The sequence below is a fragment of the Maylandia zebra genome, linkage group LG5, assembly GCF_041146795.1.
Source record: "Maylandia zebra isolate NMK-2024a linkage group LG5, Mzebra_GT3a, whole genome shotgun sequence".
In the NCBI taxonomy this organism is placed as follows: Eukaryota; Metazoa; Chordata; class Actinopteri; order Cichliformes; family Cichlidae; genus Maylandia; species Maylandia zebra.
In genome coordinates, this window is record NC_135171.1 from 22,334,923 (window position 1) to 22,361,793 (window position 26,871).

Genomic DNA, 26,871 nt, shown 5'->3' on the forward strand with positions numbered 1-26,871 from the left:
CCTTGAAGTAAGTACACTGATTTTGTGATAATACCAGACAGGAAAACAGTGGGGGGGGGGGGGGGGGGGGGGGGCTGACTGCCATAATAGGATCAAACAAGTTATTTGCATCCTGCGGTGCTGTGTCTGAAATAGCCCGGTAGGTGCAGCTGGCCATTGCCCCTATTCGAAGAACAGAGTTGTAGAAATGTGATGAGCTGAGGAGACAGTTTTTAGATTGAAGTGCACGCTTTAACTGAGAGGTAACTTGCAGGATGATCTGTAAGATTTGAATAGTCTGATTTTCTAAACCGTAATCACACTTTCATTTCTGGCCTTTAGATATGATGAGAACCAATCAAGAACCTGATCTGTTAAACCGAGTGAATCAGATATTTTCAGTATCCTCTTTCCTTCAGACTGCTCGTGTTAAATGTCACAGTGGCGATTTCTTAGACTGCTCAGTCTGCTAGTTATTGTAAGCACAATTTATTCGCCATTAGAAGTGCAAACTGTGCTTTAAGAAGTGAACAGCGGTTAAAATCCGTTTATGTCCGTCTGTCTGTGACTTGCTGGCCCGCTGCATGCTGAACACAGAAACACCACCAGAGGGCAGAGAAGCTTCTTTTAACATCTTCAGTGAAACAGGAAATCAAAGAACAGACTGTCTCTATAGCAGAAACCTTTGGGTATCAGTGGTAGAAACAGCTCAGCTGGAAACATTTTCATGTCTAGTTACTCTTCTATACTACTCCAAGCAAAATATAAAACCATTATATCCTCCTGAAACCCAGCCTGTTCATTTATGTCCTCTGTAATGGATTTTTAGGTCCATTTGAGCTAACGCACCAAGTCCAGGAAATCCAGGTCTTTCCAGTGATTTCTCATGCATTTCGGTGGCTTCTTTTAGCTCCAACGAGACAGGAAATCACAAAAAAATTAACTGAAAGATACTTTTTTCCTTCAGTTCTCAGGATGATATTACATTTCTATTCTTAATTTAATTGTTACTGTAGTAGCTCTATATTACTCTCTTCCTGGGAAGATGTTTTCCACTTGTGATTAATCTTTCTTACTGTCGAATGATGTTCACACTTGCTGATTATCAATTCATCAAATGCATTTAGCAGCACCTAGCTGCTACTTACACTCTTCATTCATGTGGATGCAGTCAGGATGTGCTCAGTTTCACTGGACTGCAGAGAGTCCTGTGAAACGTTTTGGTCACATGATTGTAGCTCCTACTAAAATGAGATCACCATCTTCCACATTATTCCTATTATGTGGGATTCATTGTTAACATTGATAACACAGAGAGATAAAACCCTGAGGCACGTATGTAGGGCACTCCCACATGTAGGATTACAGGCATAATGACAGCAGGGCGGGAAATGGTTGTGCAGTTATTATGAACAGAAAAGCTTCCAGTTTCAAAGCATCTCCATCCACTTTCTTCATGGTCATTCAAATATAAATCCATGCCTAGCTACAGTTACATCAATATCATTAACTGTTTGCTCTGTCCAGCCCATCTCCAAATAAACAAAATCATGTCTTTTTGCCACATTTAAACCTGTATATTTGGGTTTTTTTCACAGTGAGTTTGACCTGATTATTTGCAGCACCAACTGTGTTGCACCAACAATACTTTTTTTTTTTTTTGTTAAGAGTGCTTTGCTGCAGGGGTATTTTAAAAGGATTATGTTGTCCATAAAAATGGGGACAGGAGCTTTGTCCTCAACCCTGTGAGCTGGACAGGCCCCTGTTTGAGAGGCCATCTGGTGAGGTTCTTCCACGGAGAGTCACATGTCCCCTCACAGGTCCAGCAAGGCAATCTGCTGTCCAGTATTAAAATTGGTTTAGGAGTGTCTACAAAAACAGCATGAGTGGAGAAGTGTGGTGCCTCTAATCATTGAAGTAGAGCAAATAAATGACGTATAAACAGTGGCAATGGGTTAAAAGAGATTTTGTTGTAGCATGAACATGTTCATACCACAAAATAAGCAGCTGGAAACAGCAGTGTTGTCAGTAAGCGTTATATAAAGTGTTTGCCAAATTAAATCGTTTTAGGTCAAATTTCCCAAAGCTGCCGCTACAAATTCACAGAAATGTTAAACCTCGACCACAGTGAAACAGATACGAGGTTCATCTGTTAATAACCCCTGAAAACAGAACTGCGTACCAAGGTTTTTGTTAATGAGCTGTCAAAGGGTAAATCTGGATTAGCGGAGGGGAAAAAACAGCTTTTAATGAGTTTCTATTTTTGTGTGTTGCTTTTAGGTGAACATCGCGACCTGATCCACTGCTCCACAGCTTTCATCTGAAACAGATGCTTGGTAACAGATCTGCCTGTGCTTTTTCGGCATCCGCCAACCAAAGGACAGCCGGCCTTTCACCTGTGTAACCTGAGCCAGCATGGATGGAGTCATGATGAATTTCCAATCTTCAATAGAAACTCAATCCCACTGATGTCACTGAAATCACAGTCCTCGAATGAGACCTATCATTATGTCTGATTAATATTAATTAGTGAAAATCTTCTCACACAGCAGATTTTGAGTAAAATATGTGTAAATAATTCTTTGGAAAAAATATCTTGGAGTGAGCGCTGCACTAAGTCTGTCAGAGCTAAGCATGACCCACTTTCTCCTGTGTCCTGTGAACACCTGCACGACACCAGCATATCCCCACGCACTCATGCACAAGCAGCAGTTAATGCTGCCTCAACAGAAAATAATTTAAGAGCTAATAGTACGAGTCATGTGCATTTGCTGTGTTAAAGATACACCTGAATTATGACTGGCATGAAAACAACCTTTGTTTGATTGTGTTAATAGACGACTTGTGTCTTGTTTTTTGCCCGAAAATAATCCAGCAGAATTAGTGAAATGTCAAACATGTGGACAATCAGTTACTTTGACAAGCCTTTTCACACCTTTTAAATGTGTCCATACTCACTCGCCTACAGTAGAAATGTCAGTGATCGTGTAAGCATGTTTATTCAAGCGCTTGTACGGAGAATAATGGGCTGTGTAAACGAGACCACAGAGCCCAGTGCAGGGTGAAGCTTTTTTTAGCAGTTCAGAGTGACCCAGACAGCGCAAACCACGAACGAAGAAACAGCAGGGAGGGAGGGGGGAGAAAGAAAGGGATGGGACAGGGGGAATATAAATGAGACTAGAGTAAGGGAAAAGTACTGGGCGGATGTGGTGTTGCAGATGCATAATGCCTGAGCACATGTGAGTGGGTGTTGGGGAGCAGCAATGAATGCTGCGAAACAGCAGGGAGACGACGTGGAGTTGGAGACGACTGAAGGTGAACAGCAGAGATGTGTTGCGAAAGGGTGCTGACGTCAGGCACCAACGGTCGAGAGAAACAACAACAAAAAACCCAAAACAAACAGGAGATATGTTGTTTGAGGAAAAGGTTTTAAAGAGAGGCTCTTTAAGGCGAAAGGAAGGACAGTGAGAACAATCGCTGATCATAAAAAGGTCCAGTGGTTAAGACAAAGAGGAATATAAGACTGGAAATAAACTGTGTTTGTAACACCTACACCACAGTGAAATGTTTAGATTTTTTCAGCTAATTGCTTCTTTGGAATCACCTTGCTGGTGCACAAATACTATTTAATGCCTGTCAAACAGTGTTATCTTTAGAATTTGTTAGGTAAAGAAATGAAACGAATGATGTGTTTCTGTGACAGGTGGGGTAGCAAAGTGCCCCTCCTGTACTGACACATAACACTGGTTTATTCCTTGAGTTAGGGGGCCAACATTAGGGGGCCAACATGTGGGCCAAACTAAATTTAGACACAGGTTTAGAGAATAAACACAATCAGACAAGGAAGGAAGTAAACCTAAACACAAGATAGAAACATGCATGAACTTCAGCACTAGAACACAACCAAGACTAAAAGGCTGAGCAAACTGAGTGCACCTGTACAATAAACACAGCTAAGAAATACAAAATCAGAAAGCAACCAGAGCACCTGGACATGAACTGGAATCTTGAACTCCAGGCTGATCAAAAGTCCTGTGGTGCATATAAAGCAAGAACAATGCTGAATCTACATGGGACTGTTGGTTCATTTGCTAACAAGAGAGGGTGGCAGCAGCACTGTGACAATAGTCCCACAGGTCTGAAAGGCTGCTGATGCAGGCTTAATAACCCTCAACCCCTAAAGACCAATCGTAATGCTGAGTGGAACCCTGCTGTCCAGTTAGCAGATGGCCTGCAGCAGAAACTGAGGCTGCGTAGCTTTGGTCAAGGGCAGCTGAGCATCAAACATTTATTTTACAGTTAATGCCCTATGCCTTGTAAGTCATCACAGGGTTCCTATTATCTTCCACAAGACCAGGTGAGGTAAATGTTCTAGAAGCTAAAGCGGGTACAGCCACTTTGGTGATTAACAGTTTTGATTTAACACAGATTATAGGTTCATTCCTCTCCTTCTTACGGGATGCCACTGGAACTTCAGTTTGCAAACCGGAGAAAGCAAAGTATGGGGGTGAGGGGATGCAGGAAAGAGATGGCAGAGATGAGGCTTGTCTGTCATATGATCCTGGGGTTGCTGTGGCAACTGCTCCCAGTAGTCAGATGAAGGTGTGTCAAGAGCATCGTCAAGTGAGGAAAAAAGGAGAAATGTGTGAGAGCGAGCTTGTCTTGTGTACTTTGATTCCGCCTTAACCAAGTCTGCCGCACAAGAATAAACCTGCTTCTCTTACACTGCAAAGGTCATGTTCGACTTTTTTGTGTGTGTCAATTAAAACTGTTAAACAGGATTCTGGCCTCCGACAGAGTTTAAAAGCAGGTAATTACACTCATTTGCTATATTCAATCAAAATAGAATAATAATAATCGAATAATGTCTTATTATTAATGATTATAATCATTAATAATAATCCTTCCATTTAAAAAGAATCTGATAATGATGCAGACATGTCAAAGTTAAAGCACAGGAAGCGGACATGTGGGAGCAAAATAAATCCATAAACTCAGCATGAAAAATGGCCTCTCAATACTATCTTCTCCCCCTATCTCGGTGGTAATAAAGAATATTCTGCTGGATGGTGCATGATTTATGGTCCCCTGGGTGACTCGGTCTGCTGCAGTCGTGTCGCACGTCCACGTCTCAATAGAGAAATGACCACCCACCTCATGACTTACAGTTTCATCACAGAGATAAAGCTATTAGTCTGAGATTACTGCAGTGGAGTCCATGTTGGGAAATATTAAAAATAATCTCTGTGTGAATAGTTACTGGGTATTTTTAGTTCCTAAACTGGGTTTTACTGACTTTTACAATCATTTCTGGACAAGAAGGCAACAATAACACCTCATCGCCTCAGCCTGAGGTACATGTCTAACAGGAACAAACGCATCAGCCCAGAGTCATGCAGAGGCTCCAGTCTGGTTTCCAGCTGATGCTGAGTCATTTCAATTATTGATTACTGTTGATTTATTAATGCTTATTTATTGCTGAGTAATTTAAAACTTCTCATGTTTCCCTTTCCTGTGTCTTTGAAAACAGTAGGATTATCTGCTTATATGCTTTTTTCTGCTCATATACTGGCTCCCAAAAATCCTTTTATCAAGCAATTTCATTTGTGCAGAGCTAAAAAAAATTCATGGTTAATAGGTAACTATGAGCAGTCTGAGGGGTGGCTGTTCTCCCAAGGAAAATGTCAGAATAAGCCTGTGACCAGCAAATGTTTATGCATGAGACGAAGCGTTAAGAAAGCAAAGGAGGTGATGAGGTGAGTCTGGTAGAGAGCCAGGTCAGTGTGGATGAAGGGGTCTGCAAACCTGACCCTGACCTGAATCTTGGAAACCTGTCCTTCACTGTTTATATCAGGTTTATAATATTACTGTTTTTTGTGCATGACCTTTAATAAAAGCGCAAAACTTTGTTAGACACCACGTTAATTTGAGCTTTATATGGTTGTTTTCTTTGTTTTGTTGCCCAGATCTGCGTGTGATTATTGTTATCAGATATATTTTTCTTAAAATAAACATTTCCTATCAACGCTGACTCTTCTCCGCTATAAAACGCACATTTCAACATTTTGCTCATTTCATCATAATACTGCCACCAGAAACCAGGCTCATTGAGCTCTACCTTAAATATGTTTGTTTTTTTCTTTTTCCTGAGCACTGTTTTTCAGTGTGCCGACCGGTCATGGCTGAACGGTTTCAAATTTCCATCAATTGAAAAGCGAATGACGAAAACTGCGTCAGTCGGTCGTTTCCTCAGGTAGGAGTGGATAACCTTGACAAATCCGCGCACGGTTGTAGCCCCCTTCATTCACTCGGCGTCCTTCTTCCGGCGCAGAGATGCCGTGATGGATCTCAAACAAGTGAAAGAGTGGGGCGTGTTAATTTGCCACTGTTGATAATGAGAGCCACTTCGTGCGTCACGGTGCGCTCTCCACCCTGCACGTCAATTGTTGGCAGTGCAGCATGTGATGCTCCGTCCTGCACTGTCCTGTGAGCGCTCAGTCAGTACCACAGCCGCACACACACATACACATACACATGCTCGTGGTGGATGTATTCATGCCTCTCTCCAGATATTCTCTGACAACTGCGATCGCTTAAGCCCGGATTATACTGCTGTACAAGACTCACGGTGAGAAACTCTTTTCCTGCCATTGCTTCATTTAACATTTCTTTCTGCTTAAAAGTAGTTTTAATTGTTCTGTGTCATACCTGAGATGCTTGCCAACTTTAAAGAGAAGTTGTGTTATGTTGCGAACAAAAAGGCATCAAGATTCAAATGTGCTCCGCGACGCACGCAGGTCTGGGCTCTGGAGTGACCTTGATTCTGCTCAGGACGAGCAGTGAAAACAGAGGCAGAGGTATCGCTGTCATCACCAGATGTCTCACCTGGTGCTCCAGACAGTGATCTCTGTCGTAGTGTTGATGATGGAGATTTTCACATCCTGCATGCTTTCAATTCACACAGTCCCAGCCTCTGAGGTCTAATGCTGCCATTTGGCCATTAAAGACATGCGTGCTTCAGACTTTTAACACTTTTTACTTTGTGAAACAGCTGATTAACCTTTAACTGTGGCTCAGACTTGTAGAGCTCGCTGATAATCGCAGGATCAGCTGATCAATGAAGTCTGGACATCTAATTGAGACTGATTGCAGAAGCTGATGTATACAGGGTTGCCTCTTTATAATCAAACTGCATTTTGCGTCGTGTGTGACACTGTCAATAAGTAACAGCACCTGTGTATGACTGTGTACATGTATCACTAATAACCACCTTCTAGCTAATAGGTGAGGTCCTTCATCCTTATCTGCAAATGAATATAACTTTTAACACACCGTGGTCTGTTTGTATGTCTTTGACATACTGCTTTTCATATATGCTGGTATCTCTTTTTAGCCACAGACTGTTGGCAAGAAACAGAAATCCAAATCATGTGTTTTTACTAGACTGATGATGCAGCTTGTATATCTAAAGCCAGGCCAGGTTGTAACTGTGCGGTGAGAGTCTCTGAAGGACAGCACAATGAATGACCTCAGATAAAGCGAGCCATACCCAAAGGTTTCTTCCAACCTTTTGCTGTAGTATGAAATTGCTCCACACAGACTCGGTCTTAGCATTAGCTGGGGTCATCTGAACTGTGTGCTGATTTTTTTTTTCCCAGAGGATTATTGGATGGGTTAGTTGATGTTTGCTGTTTTTATTTTTCCAGTGTTGGCCCCATGATGCAGTCGCTGATTGATATTACGTATCTACTGTAGCGTGGGATTGAATGACAAGACAGAAAAGCAGCACTCGGGTGGTTTTTACAGTTAATGCACACAGGATTATGAAGACTTGTGAATGGCTGCGCTTGGATTATTACATCATGGGATCATCTTGTTGTGCACAGAGGAGGAAATCTGTTTTAGGGATGTTTTGTTTTTTGTGGGGGGTTTTTTCTTTAGGACAGTAAAAGCGCATCAAGAATATGTAGGTTTGTTGTTGTCGGTAGAAGCTCTAAGAGGGTTTGTGGAGCATTTAAGGTCTGCTGAATCGGCTGATACGGAGGAAGCTTGTTTTAGGCTGATGTAAGCAGTGACGATGAGATCTCGGGCGCATCACTGCTGTAGCATCACGTGAAAGGTAGAGCACCTTCATTCAGCTCAAGTGTGGAACTAGAAATATGAGCTCACAATCACAGAGAATACTTTTTCTAGTTAATTTCTTTTTCTTTTCTTTTTCACTTCAGACCTCATATTTTGCAGTTTTTGCATCTCAATTGGAAAACATGATGGAGAAAAGAGCCCACTCAATAAGTAATGAGTCTGTGCAGGCCTGTGATGTGAATAAGGAGAACGTATGAGGGCACTTCATCCAAAGCATCGTGTTTACTTCCTCTATTACATTTGGGTTGAACCAACCACTCCCTCAAAGAGGGGTGGGGATGGATGTTGGCGCAAGGCTCCAGAGGATTAAAGGATTTACATGAAAAAAGCTTCACCAAAGTTAAGCTTTTCAGAACAGGGAAATTAAATAGAACAATTTGCAGGATTGGGAATTTTTGGGACCCGAAAACATTGCATGAGATACAAAGAGCTGCAGTGAGGGGCTTTGTTTCCGTTCCAATCACTGGTGAGCTTTTCTTAAATTCGGATACTGCATACAGTTGCAAGAAAATGGTAAAATGGTAAATGACCCGTATTTGTATAGCGCTAAGAATATGTGGAAAAGTCCTAATAAGCATAACCCAAGCAAACAACACAACAAGACCATTTATTTTTTAGTTAACCGATTCAATATTACGTCCCTATGTGGCAAAGTCGTGTGAATCTTTGCTTTCAGTATCTCAATGTGACCCATTTAAGTGGCACGAAGTGCAACTAAGCATTTGCCTTAACTATTGATCAGCCGTGTGTGATGGTGTGGAGAAGTGCACCCCAAAGCTCAGAGCACATTGCACTCCAACATCTCTGTGAGTTTCCTCACATGAGCGCCACACTTCTGGCCCTTTCACAATACTTTGTGTTGGTAATTTAAAAATATAAACCATCTATTGCTATCATGACTCAGTTTTTCAGTTTCAGATGTCTTGACATTTTTTTCTTTTAGAATTTGCTACCATAACTTAGACTTCATGAGTGCTGGCCCAAATGCAGAAAGGCCTACATCTTGACACAACAAGATCGTGTTTTACAGATGGGATAAGGTTCTTGTTTTTCTTTTCATATGAACCAAATGGTTTTTGGTGCTGTGCATCCACAAAGTCTCCTGACGTTACCACACAGCCCTAAAGGCTGTAAACGGACAGCAGTGATGTTGTCTTTGCAGCCCTGCATTCCTCTGTATTGTTGTTCTCCTGGTGGCAGACTCATAAGCATGTCCAATAGCCAATGTGACATTTAGTTACTTAAAAGTTACCCTGGAATCACGTGTGACCTCTCAAAATGCCCGACTGGTGGAGTCTAAATTCTTTAAAAAGGATTGTTTAATCCTCTCCAGCCTGATGAGCATCAGTCATCTTTTTTTCTCAGGTCCTCGGGTGTTCAGACAACTCATTTCTTCACGCCACGATTCACTTCCTTTTAGTGCTTTTCAGACTATATCAGAGGTCTGATATTTAAATGCTGCTCAGAGTCCACTAACATCTCAGCATCATCGCCTGTTGCTTTTATATTCAAATTTACTGCTAATACTACTCCTCATCACAAACGTATAATATTGGATCAAATTCTGCAATAAATCAATGTGACTGGTTCTGCTGGTTTCTAATTTTTTCCTTAAAGACTTGTAGTAACCTCTGGTAATGCTTTAGGTCACATTTATGCAGAAGCATAATAAAATTGTCCCCAAATCTTATTCGTACAGCTGTCTTTGTGACAAATTGTCTGTGATCCTGTCTTTATGGTGCCATTCTTTATTGGCTCTGGAGAGATATAACCATGTGTTACAATCCAGTGGCTTATTAGGAGGTTAACCAAGCAATAAATGGGGTATTACTTGTGTCAGCTACTGTACAAAGTGTTATTTAACGATCACAGTCAGGAAATTAGACTCACCAAGGGCAGAAACCTTCTACTATTTTATTCACAACGTAGATGCTTAACGTTGTTATCATTTAATAATACAACATCATTACTAAATTAAATGTTATGATGTCCAAACACCATTTTGGGTGCGACTATCGCTCTGTTTTGTTTTTCTGATGCAGGACTGAAGCCAAGAACTGAAATCCAGCAATCGCTCTTCAGCATCGCTCTTCCTTTCATCCCCACCTGACGTTTGGCCTCCGTCACTTCTTCCCGTCTCTCGCTCTCTGTTTCTCTCTCCACTCGCCCCCACCCCCACCCCCCTCCTGACCCTCAGCCTCCCTGATGCCTAAGAACAGCAAGGTGACACAGCGCGAGCAGAGCCATGAGCACGTCACAGAGTCGGTGGCTGACCTGCTCGCACACGAGGAGCCGCTCGACTACAAGAGCAGCTCCCTGAATGTCGGAGGGGCGGCGGGGAAGAAAGTCCCTCAGATAGAGGTCCCTGAAAACGATGGGCGACCCGCCTGGAACAGCAAACTGCAGTACATCCTGGCCCAGGTGGGCTTCTCTGTGGGCCTGGGGAACGTGTGGCGCTTCCCATACTTGTGCCAAAAGAATGGAGGAGGTGAGTCACAGGCAATACTTACAGCATTTACCACATATATACATTCTTCTTTTTAAATATGATTCATAACAGCCTGTCTGGGTCTTGAACTCTTTCAGGCATCCTACTCATGAGGATTTTGCACTTAAATTCTATGGAACTGATGAGAATTACATTTATTTCTTCATGTAATTAATTAACTCCCTTACATGTTACTCCACCAACACTGCCAGGAAGTAATTTATTATCAATTATCATTTATCCACATTCAGTTGTTATGATGATGGAGAAATTAGTTTGTGTCTTTGTGGCTCAACACTTTTCTTTTGACACTTACTGTAGTACTTTTTCCCATATTTAGCAGGTATTTATATTTCAGTCTCTGTGGAACAATTTTAGTCACAAATCTTTACAAACCCAAATGAAGACTGAGGTTAACGATGGCTTTGGTCTGAGAACTCATGATGTCACATTCATTTTGTAAAGTTGTGTTGAGCAATAACTCTTCAGGCTTTCTAAAGGTCTTTCAAAGGTTTTATTTGGGCATCGCCTGCTTTTTTCACTCATTTTCAGTCGTCCTGGTTCCTCACAGTGTTCAGAGCGATGTCACTGACCTATGAATCGTTCAAGCACAAAAAGGCACATAAGGGGATGAACCAGTGTTTTGTCTACACATAACAGACAACTTAGCAAAGAACCACTTATAAATTGTATTTTTAGGCACTTTGTTACTAGCAGGCATAAAATGTATATCTTACATAATGTTATATGTTTTTATAATGTATACATTTTTTTAGTTGAATCTACAAAAGACATCAAAAAATAACTGGGCTGAAAACCAGTGGCAACGGGGTTATGGAGTGATGACTCCAAATTAGAAACGCTGTTTCAAAGAGGTGTTCAGGAGAGAGGTACAACAGTGAGTGTCTACATTTTCCCAGCAAAATATAAGAGGTTATAAATAACAAACTCTAATACAAAGAGAAGCTAAATTTCAAAAGTAAAAAGAACTAAAAGCTACAGATCCTACAGCCCAAACAGAAATCAAACATGAAAACCATCCAGAAGAAATCTTATAAATGAACAGAAAATAACTAATAATCAGCAAGAATTAGCTTAGGGATTATAACAGATGCATGTGGATATTAAGAAAATATTCTTGTTAACATTTTGGTATTGATCGCTCAGTCCTATTCGAGCAATGGGATTTGTTTTCTTTACAGACAAGCATGTTCGTTTGCCACAGAGAGAGCTGTTCATCTCATGACCTTGACTATCAAAAACAACACGACACTTTCATTCATTTCAGCCCTGCCAAGAGAGCAGCTGTACTGTGCATAAAGCAGCCAAGTCTAAAAATAGCTGCATTATTGATTACTACAGCCAGTAGGGCAGGCCAGGCTCAACTGATACCCTGGTAAACAGAGAGCTGTATGGAGAATGAATGTAACTGTATGAGGTTTTATTTTTCTCAGGTATGCATGTACTCTATGTAATCGGAGGCGCATGCAGTGTAAACTGGTGTTCATTGTAGGAAAAACACCTTGTCATCATGGGCTGACAGATCTGCTCTTGCTTCATTGGTCTAAGTGTTTTTAGCTTTACTGCTTGTGCCTGACTTACAGCATATACGTAGGATTTATTGCCTATAGGCCAGATTTACTGCCAGTAATCTTCCACCAGCACTTGCCAGGTTATGCGATTTGACAAGCAGGCATTTTTCATTGTGTAATTTGCTGTCTGCCACCCAATTACAGACACATTAAAGATCAGGGTTGCTGGCCGCTACTGATGTGTGGACTCCTCTCTCGTTTCCTCCTTTCCTCAGGACACGCCTTTCTCTTTCTCGTTCAGCATCCTCTGTCATTCTTCCTCCTCTGAGATGCCTATCCTGCATCACATTTTTTAGTGGCCTCTGGTTTCAACTAGCGGGTGATGAAGTGGATTTCAAGTTTGGCAAGAGACCAGAATCGCTCACTAAATTTAACTTCCTCTTTATTTCAGCTTTCTGGATTTAGCCTTTTGCCTCCTCTCATCTCTCTGCCTCATTACTCCACCGACTGTGAGATGCATGTACTACTGAATGTAATTCCCGCTTCTGATGTATTAATAGTACATGTTTGCCAGCTATAAGTCTTTATATCCAGGATGATGACTCACCCCTCACACATAAAACACAGTTGCGTCCTGATGATTCCTCTCTGGATTAAGCTCCAAAGGGGACAAATTCAGACATCCTTTAAGATTAAACTATATTTCAAAGAATATTTATCAATGAGGCTGAGTTAAACAAAACAAGTTTTATTCCGGCAAAAATGCTGTCAGGAATATACCAGGTTATGCAATGGGCATTAATTTTTACTTCTATGTTACATCTGCGACGTACCCTGTGTGTAGTTAGCAGAGGGATTGCTTTCTTTAACTTGATCTGTTATTTTCTATTTAAATTAAAAAATGAAGGAAATGGACAGGAGGAAACAAAATTACTGAACTGACCAATCACAGTCATTGTGGGCTGAGTCGAAATAGTTATATTTTCTAGAGAGGTGCATCTCAGATCTTAGGTTGGGCCATAGGTTACGGTGTGGGGTTCCAGAAGGGTTAGTACTTAAGACGTACAGTGAATATTTAACCCAGACACAAAATCCACTGTCAGTCTTCATCACAGCAACAACAACAGCTGCAAACCCAAAAAACTGCAGGTAATTTTGTCAGAGACACCCTCCATAACAGACAGCAGTGCATAGCTGCAGTTTAACAAGCTGAAGCTGCACAAGTCACCTTTGTAGGAGTTCTTAAGTCAGTGATCTGGCAAGTAGTCAGCAAACAGCGGGGATGCTCTCAATCCAGTTCATTACGTTTTTTATTTAGTTAATTGTAGTTTTAGTGGTGTGAGCCAATGGTTATTGAAGCCATCGGTTGACCATTTTCACTGTAGTTAAACCAGATGTAACAGACAGCAGAATAGAATAGAGTCGCCCTTTATTGTCACTGCACAACGAAATTGTGGGAGGGAAAAAGCTCGTGCGCCGCCCGGGAATCGAACCCGGGTCGCAAGAATGGGAATCTTGCATGATACCACTACACCAGCGGCGCAACGGTATACCGCTAATGGAGGCCCATCATAGCATAGCCCGCTTTACCGTGCACTTTATCCTATCGCATAAAACCTGAGAGCAGTGACTGAGGGTGTTTAGTGGGATCACGCGAGAAGTAAAAAGGTTATTTTCCCACAGTTTGATACAACTGTCCTACTTTTACTGTAGCAGCCAGAGGACACCCAGTGCTACCCATTAGCGTAGCACTAGCATTTTACAGCATGAAAAAGCTCCCTATCCAGGGGGACAAGGACTTGTGATTTCCTGTGTAAGTTAGCCAACCAAACAGCAACACTTTTTTCCTAGAAACACCAAATCTTTTTTGTTTGTTTGTTTTTTTCAGGCGCCTATCTGGTTCCTTACTTCATCCTCCTCCTCATTATTGGCATCCCTCTCTTCTTCTTGGAGCTGGCAGTGGGTCAGAAGATCAGGCGTGGAAGTATCGGGGTGTGGAACTACGTCTGTCCCCGCCTGGGTGGAATAGGAATGTCAAGTCTGATGGTAAGCTGAGATGCTTCTGTTCCTGTAAGGAGTGTGAGACAGAGCCATCATCTTTTTAACTGTGAGCCAAATGTACACTCTTTCTTTAGCAGTGCTCTTAAAGTCTTTAGCGGCTCCATAGGAAGCAGTTTGACAAGTGAAGCATGGTGATGAGATCAAAGAGGTTCTATCTATTTATCTATCTAGTTAAAGTTATATCTTGATGCAGGTTTATGAAGGTATTGACGTGTCTGAGAGTGGAAGGTAGTCTTACTTCAGAGCTGCAGAAGTAGCTATAAATATCTCACAGAAGATCACTGTTGAAAAGAGAGCACTTCAATTATTCATGCTTCCCTCAACCTTATTTAGCTTCTGAATGTCCTTGCTGGCAAGGCTGCTCCAAAGACTGACAGCAGCATTGGGACATGCACAAAGCACCTGCCTCATTTGCATGTTTTTCTCACTCTGCACAGATGATCCTCTGCACATGTGATGTCTATATCAAACCTGACATCACATATTTGTACCTCATTAAATGTTATCTGGCTGTTTCTGTCGCATAACGCCATCTATCTGTCTGTAGGTGTGCGGCTTTGTGGGTCTCTACTATAATGTGATCATCGGTTGGAGCATTTTCTACTTCTTCCAGTCCTTCCAGTATCCTCTCCCATGGAGTGACTGCCCAATCAGAAAGAATGGGACACTTGCCAGTGAGTTTATATGAACTTACTTTAGTGCAATACCAACATTTGTTAATTGACAGTAAACGCTGTTTCACAGATGCATTTCTCTCCAAAATCTCATGGTAGTCCCTCTCATTAGTTGTGCAGTTACAAAAGATGACTAAAGGATACTGCCTCCAATGCCATTCTGCTAGGATGGCTATAGATAAACAGGAATGACAGTTTTGTGCAGACACAGGTTGCCCAAAATGTAAAGCTAAAGTTTAAAGTGCAGCAACTTAAGTTTAGCTATGTAACATGGTTTAGTTATTCCAAACTGTGATATTTCCTGCATATAACCAAAGTTAAAGGAAAAACCCTGAAGACTGATCTGGACTTAATGTCAAGAGTCTCTTGGCTAAGAAGAGGAATTTGGGGATGGAAAAGCAATTTTCCTTTTAGGCAACAATTTAAAGAAAGGATACAAAAAGAGTTCGTATTTTTTCTCTCATAGGGTTCAGAAATTCACACATGGGTCTTTCAGACAGTGGGAACAAACAGCCAGTATGAGGATTAAGATGAAAGACAGTTTGGATTCTTGAATTCTCGTAAAACCACCAATAACTTGAAGTTAATATTTGGGCCACTCTTCATTACAACATCGCTTCAGTTCATTGAGAATTGTACGTGTTTGTTTATGCGGACGCTGCACCGGTCCGTCGTGGTGAAGAGGGAGCTGAGTGTAAAAGCGAAGCTCTCGATTTACCGGTCGATCTACGTCCCTACCCTCACCTATGGCCACGAGCTGTGGGTAGTGACCGAAAGAACGAGATCGCGGATACAAGCGGCAGAAATGAGCTTCCTCCGAAGGGTGGCTGGCCTCTCCCTTAGAGATAGGGTGAGAAGTTCGGCCATCCGGGAGGGGCTCAGAGTAGAGCAGCTGCTGCTCCACATCGAAAGGAGCCAGCTGAGGTGGTTCGGGCATCTGACAAGGATGCCCCCTGGGCGCCTCCTGGGTGAGGTGTTCCAGGCATGTCCCACCGGGAGGAGGCCCCGGGGCAGACCCAGGACACGCTGGAGAGATTATATCTCTCGGCTGGCCTGGGAACGCCTTGGTATTCCCCTGGATAAGCTGGAGGAGGTGGCTGGGGAGAGGGAGGTCTGGGCCTCTTTGCTTAGGCTGCTGCCCCCGCGACCCGGCCCTGGACAAAGCGGATGAAAATGGATGGATGGATGGATGGATGGATGTTTATGAATAACTCTCTTAAGTTCCCATCGCAGCATTTCTCCCATGTTGAGGTCGGCACTTTGACTGGCTTTTTGCAGAGTCGATTCTTTTCTTTTTCAGACGTTCTGTTGTAGGTTTATTACTGTGCTGTGCTGTGATTGTTGTCGTGACCTAGCTGTGGCCAAGCTTTAGCTGTCGAACAGATGGCCTCACTTTTGACTCTAGATATCTTCGGCATATCGAGAGGTTCATGCCTCACTGAATGACTGCAAGGTGCCGAGGTCCTGTGGCTGCAAAAACAAGCCCAAATCATCACCCTTCCACTACCATGCTCGGCAGTTGGTTTGGGGTGTTTGTACTCACATGCTGCATAGAGCAGGGCGATATGACCAAAAATATTTATCACGATATACATTTGAAAATTTGCGATAACGATATAACTGACGATATAATTGACACTAGACAAAATACTTTACAACTCCACAACTTTATTAGTGCAAAAAAAAAAAAACCCCAATGTATTTTCACTTAAACAAGCAGCTGTTTTTTATCTGCATTAAAGTTATATAAAAATTTAACAGTGCAAATGCAAATTCCTTGCTGACAGTTTAACCAAAAGGCATTTCCAGTGGAAATTGGCCGACAATGAAAACAAAGGCACTGCACATTTGCGTTTTACCCATATTCTATCGTGATATTTCATTTTCTTATCGTTGCCCAACATTATACCGGTATTACCGTGAGCGGTACGATATGAGGTAGAGCTCTTTGTTTTTCTGCACTTTCTCTGCACAGTCTGCGATGAATTTGCTTGGATGTTCACTCCACGGAAGATTGTGGCATTGTGTTAATACACACCGGAACGTTCCAGTTTTTATAGAGGTGGTCACTCTTGCTACGTACTGTTGTTACTTACAGTCCTGTGAAAATCGTTCTTTTTCACATGACCGTACAGGAAAACTGTCTTAACTGCAGGTCACTGATGCATTTAATGCAGGCCGCTTAGGGTTTGATTTTTAAAGGTTCAGTATGATGAGAAAATCATGCTACTGATTTGGTGAAACATTGCAGATTGCACATAATTCTCACAGTTATACTTCAATGGATTGCTGTGTTACAAAGCTTCAGTCTTCATCAACACTCCTGAGCAGAAGACACAAGCTGTCTTCCCTTCACTACAACTTTCTGTCAAGACTTCACTTGCCTAATCCAGATTAAAACCCACTGGAACTTATTCGATTAGTGGTGATTATATTGTAAACCCTGGGGCAGCCAAAAACCAGCATGTGAATGACTCAGCAAGGCTGGCAGAAAGACGGGGGAAGCAGAGATTCATGCTGAAGGACGCTAATGCTGAAGGACAGCAGCAGACTGTAAAATATTTCACGGCCGCTGTGATGACATACACGTGGAAGCAAATCGATCAACAAACATAGTAAAGAACAACTTGATTCAGTTTAATTTGTGAAGCATTTTCACCTGCTTGTGCTTGACTTTTTTCTGTGTGCCGTGTGTGTCTCTGCACAGATAAAGCTCAGTAATACGTGATCATATTATCACAACACCGCTGCCTCTACTCTCAGCCACACACAGTATATTTCATTTCTTCAAGGTAACAAGTTAATACACTGTGAGGAAAATCTCAAGGGTTGTGACTTTGAGTTGTGTGTTTTGCATACCAAGTACACAGATGACCTTGTGTAAGTGAGAAATATAAACCAGCCAAATCTTGTAATACTGACCCCGAGCAAACATCCTCTGCACCAGTATACTCTCCTTTCGCTCTCCTCAGGCTCCCTGCAGTCTTTTCAAACCTTTTCTCTTCTTGCTTCCTCATTATCACCCAAATTAAACTTTTCTTTCCTGTCATCTACAGTTGTGGAGCCAGAATGTGACAAAAGCTCGGCTACGACCTATTTCTGGTACCGGCAGACTCTGAACACGACCAGCACCATCGCAGAGAGCGGCGGCCTCAACATCAAAATGACCCTGTCTCTGCTGGTAGCCTGGATCATTGTCTGCCTCGCCGTCATTAAAGGAATCGCTTCCTCTGGGAAGGTTGGGAAACCATGACACAGAAACATTTAGGAGAAAAGTGTGGAGGCTTGTTTTTTGCTGAATTGATGTCTTTTTCTTTTGCACCTGTACAGGTGATGTACTTCAGTTCTCTTTTCCCCTACGTGGTGCTGTTCTGTTTCCTGGTCAGGGGTTTAATGCTGAAGGGCTCAGTAGATGGTATCGCTCACATGTTCACTCCCAAGGTTAGGATGGAAGAGTCATTGTTCCTCACCTCTGTTTTTTCAACCATGCATGCTAACAAAAGCCTCTCCTCACATCTCAGTTGGAGAAGATGCTGGAGCCGCAGGTGTGGAGGGAGGCCGCCACCCAGGTCTTCTTTGCCCTCGGTCTGGGTTTTGGAGGAGTCATTGCCTTCTCCAGTTACAATAAGATTGACAACAACTGCCACTTTGATGCCGTGCTCGTCTCTGTCATCAACTTTTTGACCTCCATTTTGGCCACACTGGTTGTGTTTGCTGTGTTGGGCTTCAAGGCAAACATCATGAATGAAAAGTGTGTTGTGGAGTAAGTTGAACACTGTTTTTTTTGGGGGGGGGTTTTGGCAACATTGAATGTAACCCCCCAAAAAAGAAACAAAAGTCCGACAGCAAGGTTCATGAGTACTGCATATTAACCAAAAATCACACCTCAAAGTTACAATCCCCACAGTCTTTATGTTATAAACAGTGGCAGTTATCCTTATTTTCTGTCACATATATGTTGTTACAGTGATGGATCCTCATATTTTCAGATACTGTGGTCAGTGCACGTGCGAGCAGTGCTTTCGAGCCAAAAGGCCCATCTTCAGATTGTTCTGAGTTCTTGGTTTCTGATGGTGTTTTTCTGTTCGTGACTCTATCTGATGTCAAAGACGGGGAAAGTCCCCGCTTGAAGACAAGATGATTCTTCTCAAAGTTTTAGCCTCATATAATAAATGTACAAACCTGCTATTCCAACTTATATGAGGACCAGACAATCAGGGGAAAGTTGAAAATTTAATTAAATTATGATGTCTTTTGTTTTTTTAATAAATTTGAAACATGCAAGCTACTCTGGTAGAGTCCAAGAATATAAAATAATAATAATAATAATAATACATTTTATTTGAGGGCGCCTTTCAAAAACCCAAGGTCACCTTACAAAAGAACAAAATTAATAAAAGAAGCAATAGTCATAAAATACATAAAATCAGTTAAAATTGCAAAGCAGAACTTGACAACAGATGAAATGAGCACTAAAGCGAATAAGCCAGTTTGAACAGAAGTTTTGAGCTGTGACTTAAATGCGGGAAGAGAGTCTATATGTCTTATGGCTGGAGGAAGAGAGTTCCAGAGCCGAGGAGCAGAGCGACTGAAAGCTCTGTTCCCCATAGTGGTGAGACGTGCGGACGGAACAGTAAGATGAATAGCAGATGAGGATCTGAGCGGGCAGGAGACAGTGGTGATGTGGAGCAGGTCACACAAAATAAGGGCAGGGATAGCTCAGTGGGTAGTGTGGTCACCTCATGATCGAAAGGTTCCACTGAATGGTTACCCTGAGGTACCCCTGAGCAAGGTACCGTCCCTACACACTGCTCCCCGTGTGCCTGATTTGCGGCTGCCCACTGCTTCACTGTGTGAAGGGGTTAAATGCAGAGAGAGTAATTTCTCCACGGGGATCAATAAAGTATACATTATTATTATGTATCTGGAAATGAGCATAATTTGAACTATGGGAGGAAGCCAGAGAGCTTATTTTGAGGTCACAGCACTAACCACTGCATGAAAAATGCATGTATCCATTTACTCTTTTAAAAATACATGTTTTTGGCACATTAACAAGTTAAAACTCCGTAAATTTGTTCCAAACGCAAAGTACAGGAGTAAAAACCACAATTTTTGTTGCGCTTTTTACCTACCTAATTATTTATGAGGAAAAAAATCACATCCTTTAAAAAGAATATGAGGATACCAAAGTGTAAGCTAAATAGGTCTAAATTGTCTCTATTGTGATCATTTATTAAATTACTGAGTGGTAGGTGAAATTGTAAATGGATGTTTGTATCTAATTTAAGAGACAATTTAATCTAATTTAATTTAATCTAATCTTTAAGTAATTTAACAGCAACAGTTTTTTTTTCAAGAAATTGTACCTTACATGGCTTTTTGTCAGAGCATCAGTCAAGCAGTGTGGCACAAAATATGTATTGGATTCATTGTGATTCTGACCTTTTCTGTCTGCAGGAATGCAGAAAAGATCCTGGGATACCTCAACTCCAACGTCCTGAGTCATGATCTTATTCCTCCACATGTGAACTTTTCCCATCTCACCACGGCGGACTACGCTGAGATGTACGGGGTCATTAAAACGGTCAAAGAGGACAGCTTTCCCCAGCTGGGTCTGGAGCCGTGTGTTCTGGAGGATGAGCTGAACAAAGTGAGCCTTTGGCACACATAACTCAGCTGAATCCACAGCATGTTCTGTGTTTCACACCTCTCAATGTCTCTCTGCAGGCTGTCCAGGGCACCGGCCTGGCCTTCATCGCCTTCACAGAAGCCATGACGCATTTCCCAGCATCTCCCTTCTGGTCAGTCATGTTCTTCTTCATGCTCATCAACCTCGGTCTGGGCAGCATGATCGGCACCATGACTGGCATCACCACACCTGTCCTTGACGCCTACAAAGTCCAGAAGGAGCTTTTTACAGGTACGCCGCTCCCCAGCACCACCGCCACACTGACTCCCTCAGCCTCTGTGCTATTAGTAGTTGAAACCCCTTGCTCAGCACTTAGAAAGGATTAAAGTACATCTGGGAATGAGCTGCATTAGTATTTATGTGCTGTGAGCAAACTGAATGGAAAGCAGAAACAGGAAATAATAGCACTTAATGGCAAATAAAACCTTTTTAATTCTCATCTGTTTTTTCAAACTTTTTCCTAATCTTTTCTTCCAAATGAGCTCCAATTGTTTCTGTGTTTGTTTCAGTGTGTTGCTGCATCATCGCTTTCTTATGCGGCTTGTTGTTTGTTCAGCGGTCGGGAAATTACTTTGTCACCATGTTCGATGATTACTCGGCTGGTCTGCCTCTCACTGTAGTGGTCATCCTGGAAAATCTGTCTGTTGCTTGGATATATGGCACCAAAAGGTGAGGCTAACTACAAGATGCTGCTCAAAGCTGTGTATCAAACTACAAAAGTGTATCCAAGGAAAGGATCCTTACTGCAATTTGTTGTTCTTCGTCAGGTTCATGCAGGACCTGGAGGACATGTTAGGTTTCCGACCTTATATCATCTATTTCTACCTTTGGAAGTACGTCTCCCCTTTCTGTCTTATCGTTCTCATCTCGGCCACTGTCATCGAGATGGCCATCAGCCCACCAGGATACAACGCCTGGGTTCAAGAGCTGGTCAGTCTGTCTGTGTGTGTGTTTGTGCTGTTTTGGTGTAAAAGAAGTTTTCAAATGCTTCACTCAGGGAAAAGAAGCTAAAACATGACACGAAAACTGCTAAAATGTAAGCAAAATGTCCAACAGCAACAGTCGTATTTGACAAATTGTACTTCGTTTTTCACAGGATTGCATACCGTGTCTCTGTGTGAGTAAGAATAAAAAGCACAGAATAAATTCCCACCATTACACAGCCACACAGGGTGTACTTTGTAGGAGTGATTGGGGGGTTAGTTTTCACCTGGAACGTTTGAAAAGTGTTTCCTTTTCATTTCACCCCTCTGTCATTTTAGGCTCAGGAACGCTTCCAGAGCTATCCTCCCTGGGCTCTGGCCATGTGCTTCGCTCTTATCGCTGTGGCCATGCTTCCGCTCCCTGTTGTCTTCATCGCCCGACACTTCAACTTGATGTCAGATGGCTCTAACAAGCTGTCTGTCTCTTACCATAAATCTATGATGAAGGACATATCCAACCTTGAGGAGCAGGATGAGGCTAGATTCATCCTTGGAGGCAAACCAGGCGAGGCCCCATCATCAGGGCCAGCACGTAAACCCTTCCTGACACCTGGAGGAAACAAACCCATGGACTCCCTGTCTCCAAACATCTGCTATGGTACTAGCTACCAAAATGCTGCCATAAGCCCCACCACACCAACTACACCAAGCACACCTCTCACACCAGAGTCTGACTCTTGACTGTTGCCCAGCCTTGACAGACTCCCCTCTGACCACCCCTGTAGCACAACTTTACCCATGAGGTCTCCACTGGAGCTCAGCGCAGCTCCAGGAATCCTCACCACTGCCCTGCTAACGCCACAAAACTGTACGTAGCCATCCAGTTTATGAGCGCTTCCAAAATAACACGAAGGAACTTCATGAGAAGATTTCCAGAATGTTTCCAAGCATCTGGAAGTTAGAAAACAGGAAATAAGGGATGCATTTCACTGTTTTACAATAAACGAAACTCTGGAATCAGGTTGAGATTAACAGTGACACACTACATCTGTATATATTTAAAAACATCAGGTTAATGTGTTCAGAATGAAGTTCTGTGATCTGATTTTCTTTGCCTTAGTTTAAGGATCCCCTAGCAGACACCGACCCCATAGTATAAGGACAATGTCTGCACAGTGCAGGTAGTGTGAAAGAGTGAATGTAGTAGAGTTTGTGAGGTTCTGCTGGTTTCCTATGTAGCAATAATGGGTGTCAAAGCCATGTACCACTTAATACGCAGCAGGTTTTCTTTATATTAGATGTTATGCAGTCGACAAGGTGCAACTGAAAAGTTCCAAAACCATACCTGATTCAGATTTGGACAAATTGTTCTTCAAGGTCATGCTCAGCACAGCTGTGGAAAGTCCCATTTTCACTCCACAGTGTGCGCTGTGAATTCAAGTCACAACTAAACTCTACTGTAACGTCCTGAGGTGTCTGAGGAAGACATTCACAGCAAACCACCTGACCTGTGGTGTTTGCCACTGTGTGATGGCACACAAGGAATCAAAAAAAACAAAACACTCGACTCTGTATGTTTAAGAAAATGACTTTAAAGGTGAGCACTTCCAAATTAAGATCAGGTAACGTTTTTGGCCACAGACTCGCAGCTCTGTTCTGATGCCGTGAGATTTGTTTTCATAGGACTATGATTTGTAAAATATGCTAAGACGACTCTAAAGGCACCCGTTTATGTTCCAATCAGACCCCACATCCACCTCCTCCTGTAATTTGCGTGTAGAGTCTATTGTTGTTGTTCATTTTGTAAAAACAAAAAAAGGTGTAAAATCACAATGTACAGTATAGTTATAGTAATGTAACATACCTTTAGGACTCTGGGTTTTATTAACCGGGAGCTCAAACCACTGTTTCATTATCCATCACTCTCACGTCTTCGTCTCCGTGCTGTAGAAACACACTCATTTCAGTTTCTCCACCAAAGAGTTAAAAGTAAACAACAAAACACTTGAAATCTGCTCCAGAATAACAGACCTGTTACACTGGACTGCAGTGAAAGTGAACTACAACCCAAAACACAACGCGGGCACGAAGCTCGCAAACTTTGCTTTTCTCCTCCTTCAAAAAAGCACAAAGGAGATTTTGACTCACTGAGCACAAGCAGATTATTGGCTGGAATTGTCTCAAGCATTGATCCACATTTTAAAATGAACTCCTGCCGAGACATATGGGACACACAGCAATATATATTTATATTGGCGCACAAACTGTGTTAACTTTGAACAAAAAAAATGAACTTAAAATAAGAAAAATAGCTACGGACCAAAAGATTAAAAAGCAAAAATTCCAATTCTGTGAACTTATCAGCCGACCTGATAGTGTGCACCTTTGAAAGCCTTAGACTCCTCATGCACAGACAGAAGTACACATGCACACACATACACACTGCTCTCTGTGTTACAGGGCCTGCCGTGGCGCAGCAGGGATTACGGTGATGGTCGCTGACTTGAGTTGAAACTGAGCACATTTAAATTCCTATTTAAAGGAATCTTTAATTTATTTTTTTAATCACAATATTTACAGCCATGGTGTTTAGGTATAAATGGACTATATTTATATTCCTGTATATTTGCTGTTACGTAGGCGTGATGAATTACAAAGATTTATCTTTTACAAGCGTTTAGTATGTATACTGTGTATTTTAATCTTGTGTGACGCTTATTGAGTCTGTACATTTTAGAACTGTTCTGTAGTTTGTGGAGCTGATCGTGGACATGAAAATGATGCTGCACTGTGGAGCTGATGTACGGTCTTGTTTAGTCGTGTGTGTGTCCACTTCCGGTTTAGTGGTCTAATCGTTCACCGAAAGATGCTCTCAAAATGTCCTGTTAGCCAACAGGTTCATGAAAGGCTGTCTCTAAAATATGTTTAGCGTAGATGACACAGCATGCTAACATCCTGAGCAGATATCTTTCCAGATGTATACAAAACTTGCACGCACTTTTTTTTTTTAGGTTGAACCACTCTGAGGTCACCCATTGATTTTGGACTTTGTTCAACTTTTTAATCCTCGGGTATTTGGACAAGAGGGTGGCATGCTAAGTTATAAGCTAAAGTTAGCAAGCTTGCTACTAAGCTGCATTCATAATCTGTACAGCTTCAATGCACAATAATAAACACCTGCTAATAAAGCTCAACAACAAGGTTCCAGAAAGTAAATTTCTCCACAGGGATTTTAATTATGAGCTATAATGTTTTAGCCGTCTAAAGTAGACTCACTACGAGCTACGACATAATCAAACAATAGTGCGACAATTAGTGATGTGCGGATCGATACTGAAATATCGATTCCTCCGATACCAGTCATTTATGTTCTAGAATCGATTCTCACATTAAAATATTGATATTTTAGTAATTTAGGGTAAATTTGTAGTTTATCATTAACAGAAACACAGTGGAAATAACCTATTTCATTCGGATTGTCTACAATTGGAAGGAACTACTTCCTCTTCCATTCAAATAGCGCACAACTTCAGGTTTTTTATTTCTATATGATGAACTCTGCATTATTAAGTGATAAGAACAAGTAATCTGATGTCCTGTAATCATTATGACACTATAATTTGAGATACAATAAATAAAATACGTTTTTGTACAAGGTATCGGTATCAGATCAGTATCGTCGATACCACCCTGAATTTTACTTGGTATCGGATTGGAAAGGAAATCAGTGGAATCGCACATCACTAGCGACAATCTGCTCCTGTGGAGACCAAAGAGTCTGCATGAGATGGAAAAGAACTACACTACCCACAATCCTAAATTGAAAAAGTGACATCTCTGATTATGGAGGTTGTTGTTATCCAGATATATTAGATTAAAAAACATGTAGCCAGCACAGAGTCAATAAAAGGGAAATTTATCCATAGAAGCAAAGAACATTTTTCATTTTTAGTGCTTCAAAGGTTAGCATCTTAACATGGGAGCCTATAGGGATTGACTCACTTTTGGAGCCAGCCTCAAGTGGCCACCAGAGGAACTGCAATCCTGGAGGTTGCTGCTTGGGTGGTCCACACCTTTGCAAATTTATTTAGGGGCAGGTGAAAAATTGCTGATTCAAAAACACAGCATCCAACAAGAAGCAAGATGACTGTTATCAGCGTCCTCCAAAGCATCTCCATCGACATCATTAAAATAAGGTGTCGTTCATACAGAGTAACGCAACAGGCATCACTGGGTTTTTTATGCACTCAGAAGTAACATTGATGAAATACTCACTTCTGCCCACATCAGAGACAGACAAACACTTTACTGGAAAAATCATATATATATATTTACTGGATGCAATCTTTTGCATCCAGTTTGGGGGGAAAAACACAGACACATGTATCAGGAATATGCTGGGGGGGGTTTTCAACTGCTCTATATGTGGAAAAATACAGTTTCCTTTAACAGTGTAAGGATTCAGAAATGAATGTAACACGGTAGGTTTGATCCACAAAGTGGGATTTTTCTTTCTGTTTGATTGGTTTTGTTTTTCTCTCTGAATCAAACATTTTCAGCTTCCAAGCACATTTTTCATCCAAGTTTGCACGGAGAGACCTGAGCAAAGGATTTGGCTAATCCTCCTTTGGCAATGTTTTCGCCCCCTGGTGGTAGCTCTATGAACAGCAAGTTGTCACAGTCCATTCAGGAATTAGTTTTCTGCTGTGTAATGAGTGGATCACTAGTGTGGTTACAGATGTTTTGTGTTTGGTGTGTGAGCCGTTTTAGTGTAAGAGTGTATCACGCAGACATCTCTGGTGTGTTCATGTCTGTAAATAATGTTATGTAACCAAACTATTCTGGAGATAGATTTTATTAACGTGATGTAGATTAATGTCTTAAAAGTTTTAGCAGTAAGTATAACAAAAGTTAGAAATGAATGTGATCAATGCACTTTTTTCACAAGACTGCAAAAAGCTAACGTCTGTTTTCGTTGTCTTGTTTCCAGTACATTTAAAATTTGATGAAAAGCAATATGATGTTATTTAAATGACAGAATAACTGTGGCTGAAAGCAAATCCTGTCTGTGAAAAACAATCCTTAGAAATAACCCCCAACACTGGTGTGTGCACATGTGTGTGTGTGTGTGAGATGTGAGTTTGGCTTGGTGTGTGCAAAGCCTTAGTGAGCACACACTTCAAACAGGAGACACATGTCCCTTTACAGCTTCCCTCTCTTTCCTCTTTCATTTTATGAATGTATCATACTGAGAAATACTGTAAAAATTGTGACCATAAAAAAATTATTCTAATAAAGAGTGGACAAGCTGCTGTGACGTTTCTGAACTTTTTTGGTTTAAATTCATTCTCGGTCAAAGTAAACATGATTTATCAGATGT

General features: G+C 41.7%; 1 protein-coding gene and 1 non-coding gene across 2 annotated transcripts; one reads left to right on the forward strand and one right to left on the reverse strand.

The window, feature by feature from the left end:
* Nucleotides 1-6,305: 6,305 nt before the first annotated feature.
* On the forward strand, nt 6,306-26,800 carry LOC101476958 (sodium-dependent neutral amino acid transporter SLC6A17). Its single transcript, XM_004544804.3, has 12 exons — nt 6,306-6,607; nt 10,164-10,609; nt 14,030-14,187; nt 14,750-14,876; nt 17,933-18,114; nt 18,207-18,317; nt 18,398-18,639; nt 20,337-20,529; nt 20,607-20,799; nt 21,078-21,237; nt 21,336-21,498; nt 21,831-26,800. Exons 2-12 carry the CDS (start codon nt 10,327-10,329, stop codon nt 22,230-22,232), a joined length of 2,214 nt encoding a protein of 737 aa, XP_004544861.1. The 5' UTR covers nt 6,306-6,607; nt 10,164-10,326; the 3' UTR covers nt 22,233-26,800.
* trnag-ccc (transfer RNA glycine (anticodon CCC)) lies at nt 13,614-13,684 on the reverse strand. The gene has a single exon. It is a non-coding gene; the product is annotated as a tRNA-Gly (tRNA).
* Nucleotides 26,801-26,871: the final 71 nt, after the last annotated feature.

Excerpts from the sequence above, each read along its gene's own strand:
- LOC101476958 (XM_004544804.3), top strand. The coding sequence starts at position 10,327 with ATGCCTAAGAACAGCAAGGTGACACAGCGCGAGCAGAGCCATGAGCAC. Across the intron at positions 20,530-20,606 it reads TGGAGGATGAGCTGAACAAA|GCTGTCCAGGGCACCGGCCT; the intron begins GTGAGCCTTTGG and ends GTCTCTCTGCAG. Across the intron at positions 21,499-21,830 it reads ACGCCTGGGTTCAAGAGCTG|GCTCAGGAACGCTTCCAGAG; the intron begins GTCAGTCTGTCT and ends CTGTCATTTTAG.